We start from the raw sequence: 16881 nt of genomic DNA on the forward strand, positions 1-16881 counted from the left end.
ACTATGGAGCACTCAGAGTACCTTGTTGAAAAACAAGGCAGATATCAAGGCAAAGGCGATTGAGCAGCTAACGTCGGAGGCTTGTCATGTGCGCGCTTATGCCCATGGGAATGTAGAAAAGACACTCTATGTCTAGTTATAGAAGTGCGCGCGAAAAACATTCCGGTGGATGCCGTTATGCTGATCGGGTGGCTTCACTGATTTAAGCAGTGCTACAACATCGTTGGCAAAACCAATTTTGATGAAAGTGAAGCTGTCAAAAGCCAGCACATCCAGCAGTGGATCACAAAGGAGTGGCCAGAAATCTTCGCGAAGTTTTCTCCTGTGGATATCTTCAATGCTTGGCGAGACGTGAAGACGGACACAGTGGTCCATTGTTTCTGCAAGGCAGGCTTCAAGACTGTGGAGCTTGCGTACACCGGTGACGATGAGGACGACGAGCGCACAGACGATGCATTTCGCGAATTGTCCCGTTTCCCAGTAGCAGATGCATTTCGCGAGTTGTCCCGCTTCCCGGTAGCAGTTCTACATGAAGTGTTTGCGGACGACTTCGTGGAAGCAGACTGCAATGTCCAGGCCGACAGCTCATGTGACGAGGAGGATCATCCGGACGGGGCGCTGGCTACACGCGCGTTCTCCGCCGCTGAAGTGGCGGCAGGGTTCGGCACCATTCGCCATTGTATCGGCCACATGGAGGGAACCCGGCTGTCGCACCTAGACAGCCTTGATAAGATGGAGACTAGCGTCTTTAACATTTCAAAAACAACGAACCAGGCCGAGATTACCAATTTTTTTTCACACAAATAAATCATTCTGTTGAGGCATGTGTGTGGAATTAGTTGTCATTCTTGAATGTGCCTATTGTAGGTGATGATCTGCTTGATCTGAACGCAAGAAAAATAATCGAGAAAAAGACTCTGGCAAGCAGAATCGAACGTGGGACCTCTGAATACCGAGTGCGAGTCGTTAACCACTGAGCAACGAAGGAGCACCTCCTTTAATGTTGAAACGCCAAGCTGATCTGCTCGATCTGAACGCAAGGGGGGGGGGATGGCGGCAACGCCGGCTCATGGGGTGCAGGCCCGCCTGGTGTGGCCATGCGCGCCGCCGCCTCGCGATTTGTCGGCAATGGAGCAGCCGTGGAAGATGCAAGCTCGTGCCAAAATGCGAAATTAAATTCCTAGATAGTCCGGGGGGGAAAATTCCTAGGGGGAAAAATCAAGGTTGTCTCCCGCTGTTACTTTTTTGCATAGAGGTCGCAAATACATGTGCTTCTATAGAGCAACGATGGGGCCTAGAAAACCTTCCTTATGTCGAGGAATTCGTTATTTGGAGTTTCGTTTTAAGCAGGTTTAATTGTGTACCCTGAAAAGTGGACTATGGGATGATTGCTGTTGTAGCCCAGTTGGTAGAGCATCGGATGCATTATTCGAAGGTCGCAGGTTCGGTCCCTGCTAGCATCAAATTATCTTTTCATTCACTTTCCTTCACATATACGTTGCAATTACTGCCAACAACATCCCCTACACTTTCCTTGGCATCATCTGTCTTTTCTGCATTAATTGAGGGTCTCGTTTTGGCAGACTTGATGCCTTCAGGTGGCTTCAAAGGGATGATTGGTCAGCTGCCAGGTCGTAATAAGATCACGTGCTATATGACGCCAACAGGCAAAAAGTGTTCCTCACTCGCCGTCATGGCTACTGGAAGCGCTGAATAATACTACCAGTTTTAACTGCGTATACGTACATACCCCACAAAGTGGACAAAGGGGATGGCCACCACTGTAGCTTGGTTGGTAGAGTATCTGATGTATTATATATTATTGTCACAGGTTCGGTCCCTGCTGGGGGCAAGTTATCTTTTGTTTGCTTTTCTTCACATTTGCATTACAATTTCTAATAATGACTCCTATACTTGCCTTGGCATCATTGCCTGTTAGTCCTTATTAATATTGTGCCTTTCTAGTAGTAAGGTGGAAGCTTTTCATATAATTAAAGGGGAGACTATCCTGGAGACCCAACATCTTTATTTTTAAAGGTATGTTATCTGGGTATGAAACATATGGATGTTGGGTATAGGTATGGCATCAGCACTAAATTTATAACTGCAGTGTTTCAGGAGTGTGCTCCAACAATAAGTTCCAGTTACAGTTGTGTAACGGATGGTATGTCCTCAAGGAGTAGCGTGGAGAAATTTAAAACATAGTGGGAAGCTTAGGTTTGTTGTGGTCCTTTGAAAGAGATATTACAGAAGGCAACAAAGCTTCCCCCTTCTTTTTGCACTCGTATTAGGGAGATTATGTTCCTTGTGCAGAAACTCGCCATGTAATAAGTGGTAATAAAGAAGACCAATTTAAAAAAAAAACTATTGAAGTTAGCACAAAAGGGTACAAAGGTGTGACTTGGTAAGACTGATAAGTTGTGACAATAATGACATGACATGATTGTCATGTCATAAATAACAACACCTGGATTGGATAGGCAAGTATGATCCAAGTCTGTGCGTGTATAAGCTGCATAGAGATTGAAAGAGAAATCACATGTGGCTCTTACTGACATACGATACGCAGGTGCAAGCCTGGGTAGTGAACCAAGCATTTGGGGTTAGTGCCATTAAGGAAATTAAATTGAACATTAAGGTTGACAATTTTTTTTTTATTTCCGCTCCAAAAATTAAGACAACTTTGATTTTCTTATACCAGTAAAAACTGCATCCAAGAATAAATGCATATCAGAAATTAGTAATGTAAGCTTTTAACGGGGGGGGGGGGGGGGGATGGATTGTTATTGATTGTTATTCTCTGGCAAAGTCACTCGGAAACAGAATTAAAGAAAAAAAATGCTGAAACAAAAGTGCCCATAATTCTCATTTTATATTTCCGCGACTTTTTCTTTTGCAACATTGTTCTCACTGTGGAAGATTATATGTTTTAAAAATGTCATGATCTTAAAGTGGTAATACAATTAATATGTTGCTTTGGTGTTTCTTCTCCACAGTGACAAGAATAATTTGCACTATGGTGCCATCACTTGTGCCTTGGGGGCCCGCTACAAATCCTATTGCTCGAACATAGTCCGCACATTGCTGGTAAATCCTAACCAAGAGCAGCAGGACCTCTACGAATTCTTATTGAAGCTTGAGGAAGAAGTGCTTCTTGAGAAACTTCGAGATGGAGTCAAGCTGTGCGATGTGTTTGCAGCTGTAATGGCCCGTGTGAACAAAGACCACAAAGAACTTGCTGACAAGATGACCAAGAATGTTGGGTAAGTCTGCATTTCCTATGGAGGCACAGATGCTGTAGGGCTGTGTGCTCAGATTTGGGTGCACGTTAAATAACCTCGGGTGGTAGAAATTTCTGGAGCCCTCCACTACCGCGTCTCTCATAATCATATGATGGTTTTGGGACGTTAAACCCCACATATCAATCGGTGTTCAGTAACTCACTGTCAAGTTGACTAGGGTTCTCTGACGGCATCTGTGATAGTGGCTTAACGGTTGTGAGACTGTTGCAGTGTGTAAGGTCTTGGCATAACCAAGTAAAAGCTATACATGTTGCACTTAAGGGCAACTTGATGTTTTGGAGAGCTATATATTTTTTCTTTTGATGGGGGGAAGACCTGCTTGATACCCTTCGTGTGTCCAAAAGTTAATCGGAGTGTGGTGCCTGCTTGTTGTGGAAACTGTTCATTGACCCTTTGTGTGACGTTCAGAGAATAAACTGCTCTCATGCACTGCGAGTAGAATTTAGCTATTGAAGGAGTACTGACTCAAATTTTTAATTTTAGTTCTTTTGCAATAAGTGACTGACCCAGTAATCACGGCTGGGAACCTTTTGGGTGCATAACTGTTTGATATTTGGAGTACGGGTGGGCGAATAGTAAGAGGTTTGAAGCGAATTTGAATTTAGTCGAATAATTTCGAATCAAATAGTCCAAGTATTTTACATCTCATATTAAGAATGAGCTTTTTTGTCATGACCTAGATAACTTGCACAATATTTTTAAAGGGGCCCTACGACACTTTTTGAGCATAGTCGGAAAAAGCTGCCGATCGGTAGTAGAGGCTCCTGACAACATGTGAGCCAAATAATATAGCACAGCATGCTGTCTGGAATTCGCAATAAGTTATCAGTCAGCTAAAGATTTCTCTCTCTTCTCCCGACAAATCACGTTATATGCCCCAAAAGCGCACGTCAATGACCCATCTATTAGTCATTGTCTGATTTGAACATGGTGCGCTCGCTCGTTAGAGATAACTGCGGGAGGCCGCTACTTGACCACACACGCGTGAAATCGCACCGAAAAAACTGCGCATTCGAAGAAAAAAAAGAAAAAGTGCTCAAGGTCGCGAAACACGCGTGACACGTTTTTTTTGTAACCCTGCCATCCCTCTCTGCTTAGCTTTCATTTGTTAAGATAAGAAAAGGGAAAATGCAATTGCAAACCTTTGCAGTTATGCAGTTACAAACCTTTGTAACTGCACTCGCACTGGAAGGATTCTTAACATTTTTTGCGGCGTTGAATTCATAGGCAGCAAGCTCTTCCAGTGAATTCATTCCGTGGTTACTTGAAAAAGTGTTTCAGGGCACCTTTAAGAATTAGAACTAGGCATTTGCGATAATTGTATGCACACTCTCCCTGTATTTTGCCTCCAGCATCGCCATCAGTCACCATATATGTATACGTATATATATGTGTATATATATATATATATATATATATGAGAAAGCAAACAATATAAATAATTCAGAAAAAGATTACGATGCATGGAATCAAACGTGGGACCTCTGAAACGCGAGTGCGAGGCATTAACCACTGAGCCACGGAGGAGCACCTCCTTCAACGTTCAAACGGCAAGCTATTTATATCTAGCACTTACCGCTAGTGAAGGGCATCTTCGGGGGGGGGGGGGCTATTGTGTTTCCAGCATTGCCAGCAAGATGGCACAATGAGCACGTGGCGTCATGACGCGACTCTGCATGCTCTCATCTCTCACGTGTTCTTTGCCCCGCGGAGAGGAGGTGGGTGGAGCCTTATCTTGTGGTTTGGAGGATCGTACCTCTTGGCTGGTTTTAGATTTTCACCAGAACAATTCTTTTGTAGTTACCGGGCACACAAAGATCACTGCATTTATCGCACAGTCTCTGTTTATGAAGAGGGCACACTTTTCCAGGGTGTCTACCAACCTGGAAAAGTCGGAGAAATAATTTGGACCCTTCTGGAAAAGTCATGGAAAAGTCGGGGAATTTCTGAAAAACCTGGCCAGGTTTGGAAACTCGCAGCAATTCTGTGCCACCATCGCAAAAATAAGCATTACCATTGATCAAAGCTTAAAAGGTCAATGTTTTAACTGCAACTACAGTGAGCTTCTAGACGGCGCGTAAAAACAGAACAGTGCATAACTGTTGCTTCTTAAAGTGTGAAAGGATACACCGTCAGTTGACTGACGTTTCAGCACCTGATATGGGTGCTGAATCAGCACTTGAAATGGGCCTTGCTCACAGTAAAAGCCATAAGAAAGGCACAGCATACTTCAGGGGAGAGGCTACCCTGGAAACCGAACTTATTTATTTTTTAAGATATCCATGAAATTTTCAGGGTATGTTCACTACAATAAAGCTAGAAAAACTGCAAAGTTTCATGAAATTGTGTTCAGTAGTTCTAGAGTTACAGAGGTCTAACTGGGTGGTTCACTTGTGTGCCTGAGGAAGAGCTGGAAGAAATCCTAGGACATAAGGCTGAAATTTTTTGTGGTCATTCCTGGATAGATATCCTAGGGTGCTAAAGAGCCTTTTTTTTTTTTCAATTTCCCCTCCAAAAAACATTATATGCAACTTTGAATTTCACGTAGCTAGTAGGTGTGACATTTATCAAAAAATAATTGTTTATGAATAATTAATGGCACAAATTTTCAAAAAAAAAAAAAAGCTTGTTACACCCTGGCAAAATCATCCAAGTATTCTGCGCACTGGGCCTTTGCAGTAGAAAAGTGGAACTTCGATTCTCATAGAATCCCCATAAGGCGTTTCCGCGCTCTGAATTGGCGCACAGTGTTCGGCTTCGTTACCGGCATCATGCACAGCAACAAAAATAAAGGGCACAGAACTTGTGCGAAAACTAAAAAAGAGAAATTGATCGAAAATACAGTGCAATGCAAAAAGCGGCCCGTAATTAAACGTCTACTGAAGCGGATGAAGCAGAGAGCAACAGCGAGATGAGCGCGCCGGATGTGCCATCGCCAAGAGGGACTGCCCCTGCTTCCAACACAGCAGCCAATTGCCAGCGAGATATGAATGAGCTGCTCTGACCAATTAGCACTCCACATCGCATCTTGCAGAAACGCTGATAGCATTTCCACCGCTCCGTTGATGCCATTTTGAAAGGTGGAAAACTATAATAGAGAAAGAATTCACGTTCAAAACAAGACCAAGATAGTGTGGGATGGCCGCATGGTCTAAGAATGGCGCACGCGTGAAGTTTGATTTTATTTTGTCTTTTGCGCATGGTTTGAGCGCTGTGGCGACCTCAAAAATATCATCTTTTTTGCACTTAGGAGTTGAATTAGGCACTGATATTTATGGAATAGGTAATTTATGTGACATACATATTTTTTTCCCCGTTTTTAAAAAATACGGGTTTTTTGCGATTTTTCGCTTTTCAAGGGCCACGTCCCCCCTTAAGTATGCTTAAATATGTCACGTAAGTAGCGAGAGTACATTGTCAGAAGCGTCCCATCCCTCCTCTTTAGCGAATGTACTGTCGGCTGTATCTGCATTTCGGGTGCATGTATGATGCAAGCGTCTTTTAAATGCAAAGCATTTTATAGTCGCACCTACTCGTTAATCCCGCGTTGGTGGTGCTGCCTATACCCCTGCTGTGCATGCTCGCGTCTCGCGCCAAATGTCGCGAGAGTTTTCCAAGCAGGCGTGGCAGTCATGGAATTTGCTTTTAATCATCATGGAAAACCTGGAAAAGTCATGGGAATTTAGAAATATTAAATTAATAGACACCGTGTTTTCATACACAGCAAAGTAACAAACTAGACGCTTATTCGCATTCATCTGTACCTGTGAGTATGTTTCGTGCGTCATTTGTGCACGAGAAATACTGGGCACGTTTCAATCTGCTTGCAATTCTGCTGCGACCTTCCAATTTGTTGTTATCGTGTTCATTGCTTCACCTTTGCAACAAAGCTGTGACTTTTTTTTGTTGTTCAAAGGGAAGTGGAAGCAACTTCGAACTGTAGCAAGATTTGTGCAGCAGTACCATTTTTAAATATGACTATGGTCCCCGTATGTGAGCATGGGTTCGAATCCCACTTCTGACACCATGTATCAGTCATGGTGACTGACTGAACAACGCAAGCTCGAGCCGAGGAAAAGAATCCTCATATTGCTTTATTGCATCATATTTGTAGCCACACTGGGCGAGAAGGTTAGTGTGACAAGGATAGTGGAAAATGAAACACTGGCATGTTTGTGCTCATAACAAAAGGGTGTGCACAAGCAGCTATGATACACCTAACACATATAAGCTCATACAGCACGCTTTTAAATGTAGGTGAAGGTAGTATCAGGGGTGAGACAGCTGCGCATATTGTGCATTTTTTATACATTTCTGTTTTCTTGCACCAAGTTGCTCCAAAGGCATAAAATTCTCGAAAACTGCGCCGAACTGCTCCAAAACAGCCTCGTGATTTAGAATTTTGATGCCAACCTCAGCTTCAGTGAGAAAAAAAAGGCAGAGTTCACTAATGAGATGCGTCCAATCGCGTATTTTTCTTTACTTTGCATGCACTTTTGTGGTGACGAAGGCTCTCGTGGTGCCGTCATAATCTGCTCTAAACTGTTCCCGCAAAAATGTGCTGCCATGCATCGAGCGTGCTGCTTCGACTAGCCAAGCTGTGTGTTCTGGTGTCAGTCGCCTTGTGGAAACCACAGATTCGAGTAGTGAGCGTAACAGGGTTGACTCTCCGGTTTTCTGTTGTGCATAACGTGTTCCTCCGGTCACCTACGCGTGTGCGTTTCCCGTAAGCTAATAACTGTAAACGTGACGTCATTTCGCTGCATGCGACGCGTCTCGTGGATGCTCTGGCACTTGCACATGGGTTCTATGAGCGACATAGCGCGTGCAGCCCATTCCCAGTTTACGCCCATTAGCTATTTACTTATTTAGACAAGTGAGTTTTCATTGCATTTTGCATTTAAAAAGCAATAGCACGTCAACTCCGCGCATCAGTGTCTGCAAAAAGAGAGAAATACTTGGTTATTTGCGAAGCCGTGGTAACAGAACCTGCGTTCAAACCATTTTAAAGATATGAATGGGCACCCCGCCGCTTTATTCGTGATTCATGACGCGTCAGCGATCACACGGCACAGTTTTATAATTTGCCATTGCTTCGTTTTGCAACCTAAACTCTCAGCAAAGCGCTTTTTAAGAGGCGTCGCTGCATGCGTGCCGACTCTGGGCTATGCTGTTAGGCTTAGCTCGATTGTGGTTTCGGTCGGCGGCAGAGTGACTTCGTTTTCCTTTCTTTTCTTCTTATGCAATGAAGTACGTTCGGCAGTTAGTGTGCGTAGATACGACTTTCGTATCTGCGCTGCGCGAGCGCTTTACGTGAGTCGTGGAGCAGCAATCGCAAGTCGATGTATTATCGGGAGTTCTACATCGACGGCGATGACCTATGATTAAAACAAAAACTCGTCACCGTTTGCCGTATTAATAACGCGTGGTTGATGGCATGGAGAGGCATTAGTAGTATCATTCGCTTATCGCTTGGTGTCATATGCACGCTTCTTGGATTCAGCACTGTAATCTTGAAGGTGGTTCTGCACGAGGTGGCTGCGAATGGCGGTGCAGCGCGCTTTTGTTGTCTTAAAAGCTCTTGACGTTATCATGTCGGACTTTTTTTTAGGCGAAGTACCAGTGTTACGTAATTAAAAGTCTTGTGTAATCACAATTTTTTCATTTCTTTTTGACTGATGCGTTTTTCGGGGAACACAGTTTTCAACGAAACCTTATTTCTTAATAATTTTATTTCACATGTTTGTTACGAGGGCTAGATAAGTCACGTGATATGTAAAAAGGTTGTGCAGTTCATATCTGGAATAATATGTTTAAAAAGTTCCTTGGAAATCTGTTTCTGTGTTATGTGTATTTTAAACCAATTAAAATATGCACTGGTTACCCTATGTTGCTAAAAGTTTGTATATTCAAGCTCTCAGAACGGCACATTAAATGCCGCTAACTGCACCCAAGCAAGATTACTGCTCCCAATTTAGTCGCGGCTGTCTCACCCCTGGTAGTATGTATGTATATCCTCCTTCAAGTGTAGCTTCGCGCATTTTCAGGGATACAGTGAAATCTTGGTATAACGAATTCAGGGGGCCATGGCAGTTTGTTATATGAAAGGTCATTATAGTGAAAGACCAAAAATTAAATATAAGTACTTATTTTCCACCGACCAAAACGATTCACCTTTAGAATGGTGGGTTCTTGAACTCGTTTTTCACGAGAAAAAACAATTGCACAAGTGAATACTAAAAAAAATGCATGTTTACTTTAAGAAGTTTTTTTTTTTTTTTTTTTTGCGTGTGCAGTACAAACTTTGCAGCGTGAAGGCCTCCACTCATCCACATTCTTGTGGTGCGATTCAATGGTGCGATCCACTTTCTTCTCGCTTAGCAAAACCTGCTTTCACTTTTTGGTCTCAAGCATAGATAAACTCATTATATTAGCTTAGCACGGCACGCCATGAGTAACCACCGAAAAGAGATGAACAGACTGATAAGGCCTCCTGGAGCACATGTAGGAGCGACAAAAAAAAAAAAAACCCAAAGGGTATTGGGGAAATATTTCAGAATCTGCATGTCTAATTCTAAATTATGTAGGGAAAATTTTAACCAAACAGCATCGTTTTCTTTTCATGACCCCTTTAAGTTGTGTTGAAAACACTCCAGAACTGTATGAAATGTTTGATAGTCATTAAAGATTTGGGTGGTCATTGCACAAGCATGGCTACCTCACCTTGTTCATTTGTGTTGGGAAACACTTACAAACCATGGTGTTTCCATAGTGAGAAGTGTTCCTTGATATATTTGTGCCTATCGTGTTCTTTTGATAAGAAGCTGTTAATTCTTGTGTTCTATATTTGTGCCTATTGTGTTCTTTTGATAAGAAGCTGTTAATTCTTGTTCTGATATTTTATTTTTATTTAGCCTAGGGAACTGCTTTGTTTTCATTAATGATGTTGCTCTTTTCATTATGGTAATTTTCCTCATTGCTCTTCCTATCCAAAGGTTTGCAACTGGAATAGAATTTCGTGAGAGCTCTTTGGTGATTCAGCCGAAGACCACAGCTGTTGCTCGAAAAGGTTTGTTGTTTGGTTTTCTTTTTTATAGCATTCTTACGGAAGTTAAGAGGGCACTAAACATAAGATTAGTCTGATGAAATAGTAATAAAGATTCACTGATCTATGATCTGTGCTCATTACATTTGGTCCCGCAATAACACCTTCCTTTACAGCATGCACTAGCTGTAGGTTGGTTTGTTCACCACACATTGACACGCTTGTGATAATGCTTCAACTACCTGCTACGGATAATGTGGCTCCCTTTGTACGCTCAAATCCAGACCGCGAAACGCATACAGCCTGTACACAGGCTCTGCAAGTTTTGTGGGTGCTGTTTCTCTGTAAACTGTCAGCCGTGAAATTTGCGTGAAGCCGATCGCTAAGTTGTGTATTTATTTAACACTGGCAGAAGCAAGGCTAGGACGCTTCTCCTGTCACTCATTAGTACACCTTTAATGCATTGCTTTGTGGCTTCAAAGGACACTAGTTTCCACGGATTCGCAGCAAAATCTATATCGGGAATTGGCACACTGCTCCCAAAGTTTTCCGATTAACTAGATTTGTGCTGGCTGTCATTTCAAATCATCCACTCAGATTTACATTGCAAAACACTGGCACCATAGTAATCCTTTGAATTAAGTGGGATTTTGAAATAACCTAGTTCGATTTAATGGAGTTGTACTGTACTTTATGTACTTTCAAATAATTTGTACCTTGAGCATCTACAGTCGTGTTTCTTACCTTTTTTATCCCGCCTTTGTGCATTTCAGCTCAAATTCAGTTGTTTGTAATTAAGATGGCAGCACTGTATCACTTTTCTGAGGTGTCGGCACAGCACCACATTTGCAGTTTGATGTGCTACCACAAAGGAAACACCAGCACGTTTTGCATTGGAGGGTGCTATATAAGCTGTTTTGAATTTATAATGAAGTAACATTCACTATAATGACATCTTAATTTCTAGGTATGGTCTTCAACATCAACATAGGCTTTTCTGGCCTTCCATTGAAAGGAAGTGGTGATGAAGGTATCAAGACATATGCCCTTTTTATCGGCGACACAGTATTGGTGAATGAAGTAAGTTGGCCACCATTGTTTGTTTTCATTGAACTGCATGTGTTGGTGCATGCAAATGCGTTAGAGACATCTAGCAAATCGTTTGTAATGCAGTGGTTATGGTTCTTCACTGCTGAACTTCAGTTCTCAGGTTTTGTCCCCAGACACAGCAGTCTTATTTCGATTGAGGCTGAATACTGAAGACCTGCGTACTAAGCGGTGTCAGTACATATGAAAAAACACCAAATGATTGAGATTTCTGGAGCCCTTCGCTATGGCATTCTTAATAATCATATCTTGGTTTTAACAGTTGAAACTCCAGATATTATGTTTCATTGATATGTGGGGTTTAACGTCCCGAAACCACCATATGATTATGAGACACGCCGTAGTGGAAGGCTCCGGAAATTTCGACCCCCTGGGGTTCTTTAACGTGCACCCAAATTTGAACACACGGGCCTACAACATTTCCGCCTCCATTGGAAATGCAGCTGCTGCTGCCGAAATTCGATCCCGCGATGTGCGGGTCAGCAGTCGAGTACCTTAGTCACTATACCACCGTGGTGGGGCAGATATTATGTTTAAAGAACATTTTTCAGGTCATTCGTCATGCAGGGTGCGCAAAGGTACTTGAAATCCTTGAAAACTCTTGAAATTTAAAAATTCGTTTTCCAGGCCTTGAAAGTCCTGTATTTTCGTTTGAGTCCTTGAAAACCCTTCAATACTGGGGATTTTCACAGGGTCCTGTTGTACGACTCGCAATTAACAGCAGTTGAGTGTGGTGCTGAGCAAACACCATTGCTTATGGCATCCCGCGACACCGCAATTGCAAAGTCTGACACGGTCAAACCGCCCGTATTCGCAATGTTCATAGACTGTCGCGCTGCCTAGCAGAATTCAGGAGCGTCCTCTGAAGGATGATCAGAAGGCAGACGCTCCCAACGCTCCCTCGTTCTGCGGTGCTAGCCTCAGTGTTAATGCGTTAGCAAGAAACGAGCACAAACCACTTTGTATGTTGCATGCATCAGTGAATATACCGGACCGTCCGCGACACGACAAATCTGATTCGTTCTTGCGAGAGGTAAAGTTTTCGTGAAAATACGTGGCAACTCGCGCTTTCAATAATAGCTCGCAGAGTACACATATCAGATTCGCGAGATTTTCTGTAGCCACGTTGGATAGTTAAATCTTATTGTATAATTTTTGCAGTTAAAACTCACTTTGTTTTACGTACGTATAGCATTCGTCATTGCTTTTGTAGTGCATGCATCCCATAACATTCATTGCAAGAGGAAAGTAGCGTAAGCTCGCGATTTGCGCTTCAAAACCTTGGCACACGCTGCGCCTCTTGTTTTTTACGTTCGTTGATAGATGACAGCACACTGCAAGCAATTCTTTTCCTGCCTGGTATCAGAGCGAAATGTTATCCGCACCCCCAGATACCGTGGTTACTCGAATCTAACGCGCACCTTTTTTCCGGTTAAGCGAGTTCGTAAATCGCATGCGTGTTAGAATCGAGTACGAAAAAAAAGTTCGGTCATTCTATTGCCATCGGCATTTCCAAATGGCCGCCCCCTAAGTGCGTCGGCACTACAAAATGACGAACTTCTCAGCACACTGAGAAGTTCGTCATCTTGTAGGGCATTAGCATCGACCGCATAGAAGGGCCGACTTTAAAAACTCGACGAGTGCACCAAGATGCCACTTTTAAAAGAAAAGTCATCACGTGTGCCGAAACTGACGGGAATCGGGCCGCATCGCGGTCATTCGGAGTTCCTGAAACGTGCGTGCGGGACTGGCGGAAACAAAAGCAGAAGATTGTCGACAGCAAACATCCACGCAGAGGCTTCAGTGGACCACAGCAGGGTCGGTTTCCGCAAATTGAAGAGCTGCTCGGCGAGTATGTGATTGAGCAGTGAGCGGCACGGCGGCCTGTGACGACAGAACTGCTCCAAGTGCAGGCTATGCAGTTAGCCTTAGAAAAAGGGCTAATGCAGAGCCAGTTTAAAGCGAGCACGTGCTGGCTAAATAACTTTATGAAGAGGAAAGGCTTTTCCCTCCGAAGGCGAACGGGCATATGCGAAAGGTTGCCGGAGGAGTACAAAGAAAAGCTTCACAGTTTTCAGAGGTTTGTCGTAAACTTGCGGCGCAACAACGGCTAACTGCTTGGGAAAATCGGGAATGCCAATCAGACTCCTCTTTACTTCGACATGCCTGTCACCACAACTGTCGAGAAAAAGGGGGCGAAGCAAGTTCGCGTGCTGACATTGGGCCACGGTAAAACTAGAGTGATGGCAATGCTCCGTTGCACGTCGGATAGGCACAAGCTTCCCCCCGTACCTCATATTTAAACGGAAGACGCTCCCTAAAGGAGTCGTTTTTCTGAGTGGTGTGATCGTGCGGGCCAACAAGAAAAATAGGTGCGCGCTGCGATCCAAGTCTTCTTTTTTTTTCCTTTTTGTCATGGAGACCGGGTGCGCATTATAATCCAGGGCGCGGTAGAATCGAGTAGATACGGTAAATGTGGTGAGTGAAGCTGTGTTGGGGCTGTGAAATGACGCGTTGTTGGCGCTATCGAAGTCGTTCTGGGGAGAGAATTCCTCAATTACTTTCAGCTGTGATGTTCAAAGAAACAGTCTTCACGTCGAGGATTTTTCACTGGACGTATATGGTTGTCAACACGCTGAGAGTGACAGCGACGATGAACTATTATCTGCTAGCTCACGAGCAGTGAGTTGCACTTCCCGTCCTTTCGTGCGTTAATGTTTTTTTTTTTTTTTTTTCGTGCTCGTAAGTCACTTTGATTGTATTTATTGTATAATGTCCTTCAGCGAGCTCAAAATAAAAAAAACTTAGTTCGTGTGCATTGCATGTAGCCCAATTACAGTGCATATTACAAAACGCCGCATGCCGCGGCGTTTTGTAGATATGCAGTTACGACTACAGTCCTCGCTAACTTCTCCTGCACTTCACCCGTACCGTCCGAAAGACATTATTCGTCAAGTTTTCGCAACTTTGACGGTGCGAAAAGCGTACATGTGTACTCTTTTCGATATTCTTGTTTCGATTGCGCTGATGGAACCTGCAACATCCGAGTGCAGCGAATTGCGCACTGTTGAAGTCTGATCATGGCTGGCACGAAAGTGCTACTTAATGGGAAGTTAAATGCTTGTGTTATGTTGAAGCAGCTGCATGATGCTTACAGCGCAAGTAATGATGACGGTGTAACATGTTTGCAAACCATCGCTACGGTAAACATTCGGTCCTGTGCAGCCACGATGGCGCTGCTCGCTTGTGGCCTACTATTGCGGGTATTTCGCCAGGCAGGCTCGGCACAAACTATCTCTAAGTGCCGTTCAGGTCATATGTGAATTCCAGTTAGTGCAGTTTTCTGTAGCACGCACAGGATTACGCAAAGCATCGTTGATACACGGACGATCCGCAGACACCACCACCCTTCCACTGCGGCAAGAAGTGAGGTAGCGAACATTCAGCAGTTCTTACAGTTTAGGAAATTACCTTGGTCCAATGTACATTCATTTGACGATCAAGTGTTCATCCGGTGAAAGTGGCACGGGGAGTATGTCCGTCCGTCCTATCTTTTCCTATGCAAGTTCACGGGTTGATTATCCTTCCGTAGCCATCTTGTATCGCAAGGCGCACCACCTATAGGCCGCAGGCATTGCGAATTACACGTAGGAACAAAACCAACATGCAACAAGCACGACATATTGTTTTTTTTGTAAAGGCTAGATGAAGGAACGACGTGAAGGCAAACGCAAGCGAAATGATGTAGTAGTGGTAGTAGTATATATATAATAGTAGTGGTGGTAGTAGTAGTATGTGTGGTTTTACGTGAAAAAAAAAAACACAATATGATTATGAGGAATGCTGTAGTTGAGGTCTCCAGAAATTTTGATCATCTAGTGTTCTTTAACGTGCACGGACGTCGCGCTCTACATGGGAATCTACCTTTTCACCTCCATCTAGACGCGACCGCTGCGGCCAGAATCGAACCTGCGACATTCGGGTCAGCAGCGGAGCACCCTAGCGACTGGTCCACCGTGGCTGACGCGAAAGGAGGGCCGATTAGTGTATACCATCGCGCGGCTATAGAAAACAAAACCAGAAATATTAACAAACTGACATTCCATTTGCGTGTTTCATTTTTTCTTTCTCAGCTTTCATTCATTTCACTCATTTTGAAAGGGCAGCGCAAAGACACAGAAAAAAGACACGATGCAGCTAGCCCGAACCTAAGTACTCCTCATTCATGCTACACAACAGAACCCACAAATTGCACATGCGAACTAGAATAGTGTCACGTGCAATGCTCCTAATGAGGTATCGTAATGCATAATATAATCACGAGATGGGACATTTTTAGTCTGTTTTTCTAGGTATAGCTAGCATTTAACTTGATGAGTGTACGGTGAGGGACTTCGGAGCACTAATGTCAGCGTAAAGGAGCAGCGTAAAAGCAGGACCACTCCTAACTCTACGTCACTCCCTCTATCTTGGGGCGCACATTCGCGAAAAGGGCAAGTGGCATTCAGTAGACATTTAGCGTTTTTACGCGACCTGTAGCATTGCGAATTTTAACAGGCATGATCCTGAGTGCTCAGTGCATCCAATATGCTTGTCAGCTCGAAACACCCAAACCTAGTGAGGGGCCCATAAGGCCTTCACCGACAGGGGAGAAATTTATCCTACGCGATTAGACCTGGCATCCCTCCCTTATGGGGTATCAGTGGTCTGATTATTTGCTCCTGCGCTGCCCTTCCCAGCCAAGACGATTCGAAAAATACCCAGGAGAGAGTTGATTGGACGGTTGGCACTTGACTCGCAATGCTACACAAGAAAAGAAGACCACTATCTGCGAATCGCGTGGCAAACGTGTGCCTATGTTCAGGCGTTAGTGCTTTTGTGCTATTTTAAACAATATCATTTCTTTCTTGTCGTAGATACAAGTCAATGGTGTCTTTGTTTTGAGTTATTTCAATTCTTGTAGAAATTTATTGTGGCTATATGTGCGATTTTGAAGGCCTAAAACGGTGTTTTGCCTGCTTCTCTTTGGTGCCTAAAACACTTTTTTTAGTTCTTAAAAATTCGGCCTCTACTTATGACTCTAGCTCGTGCACCTACTAAAAAACACTGCTTCATGAAACTTTGCAGTTGCTCTAGCTTTAGTGTAAGGAACATGCCCTGAATGTTTAATCAGATATTTTTAAAAATAAAAATGTTCTATCTCCAGGGTACTCCCATCAGTGTGCTGGCTGCTGGCATTCCTTTGTAGCTGTGTGGTTGCCATTCTCGATTGTGGTGACCATGGTTTCTTCTTCTGGCGGCAGTATTGCTTTTACACCCTATGCACATTGCGTGACTGTATACTTTCAGCTTCGTGATCACAATCAATGATCACCTTGACACGACTGCATCTTGCTTGCAGTGATTGCAGCAGAATGTAATTTTCTT

General features: G+C 43.6%; 1 protein-coding gene across 1 annotated transcript in view; it reads left to right on the forward strand.

Moving 5' to 3' along the window:
• The window catches only part of dre4 (SPT16 homolog, facilitates chromatin remodeling subunit dre4), a 124799-nt gene that overhangs the window by 36286 nt on the left and 71632 nt on the right, over window positions 1-16881 (forward strand). The window contains exons 8-10 of the mRNA XM_037427774.2: window positions 2997-3263; window positions 10298-10371; window positions 11315-11427. Coding sequence (XP_037283671.1) covers window positions 2997-3263; window positions 10298-10371; window positions 11315-11427 — 454 coding nt within the window. The remainder of the gene's footprint in view (window positions 1-2996; window positions 3264-10297; window positions 10372-11314; window positions 11428-16881) is intronic.

Source organism: Rhipicephalus microplus, chromosome X (assembly GCF_043290135.1).
Source record: "Rhipicephalus microplus isolate Deutch F79 chromosome X, USDA_Rmic, whole genome shotgun sequence".
NCBI lineage: Eukaryota > Metazoa > Arthropoda > Arachnida > Ixodida > Ixodidae > Rhipicephalus > Rhipicephalus microplus.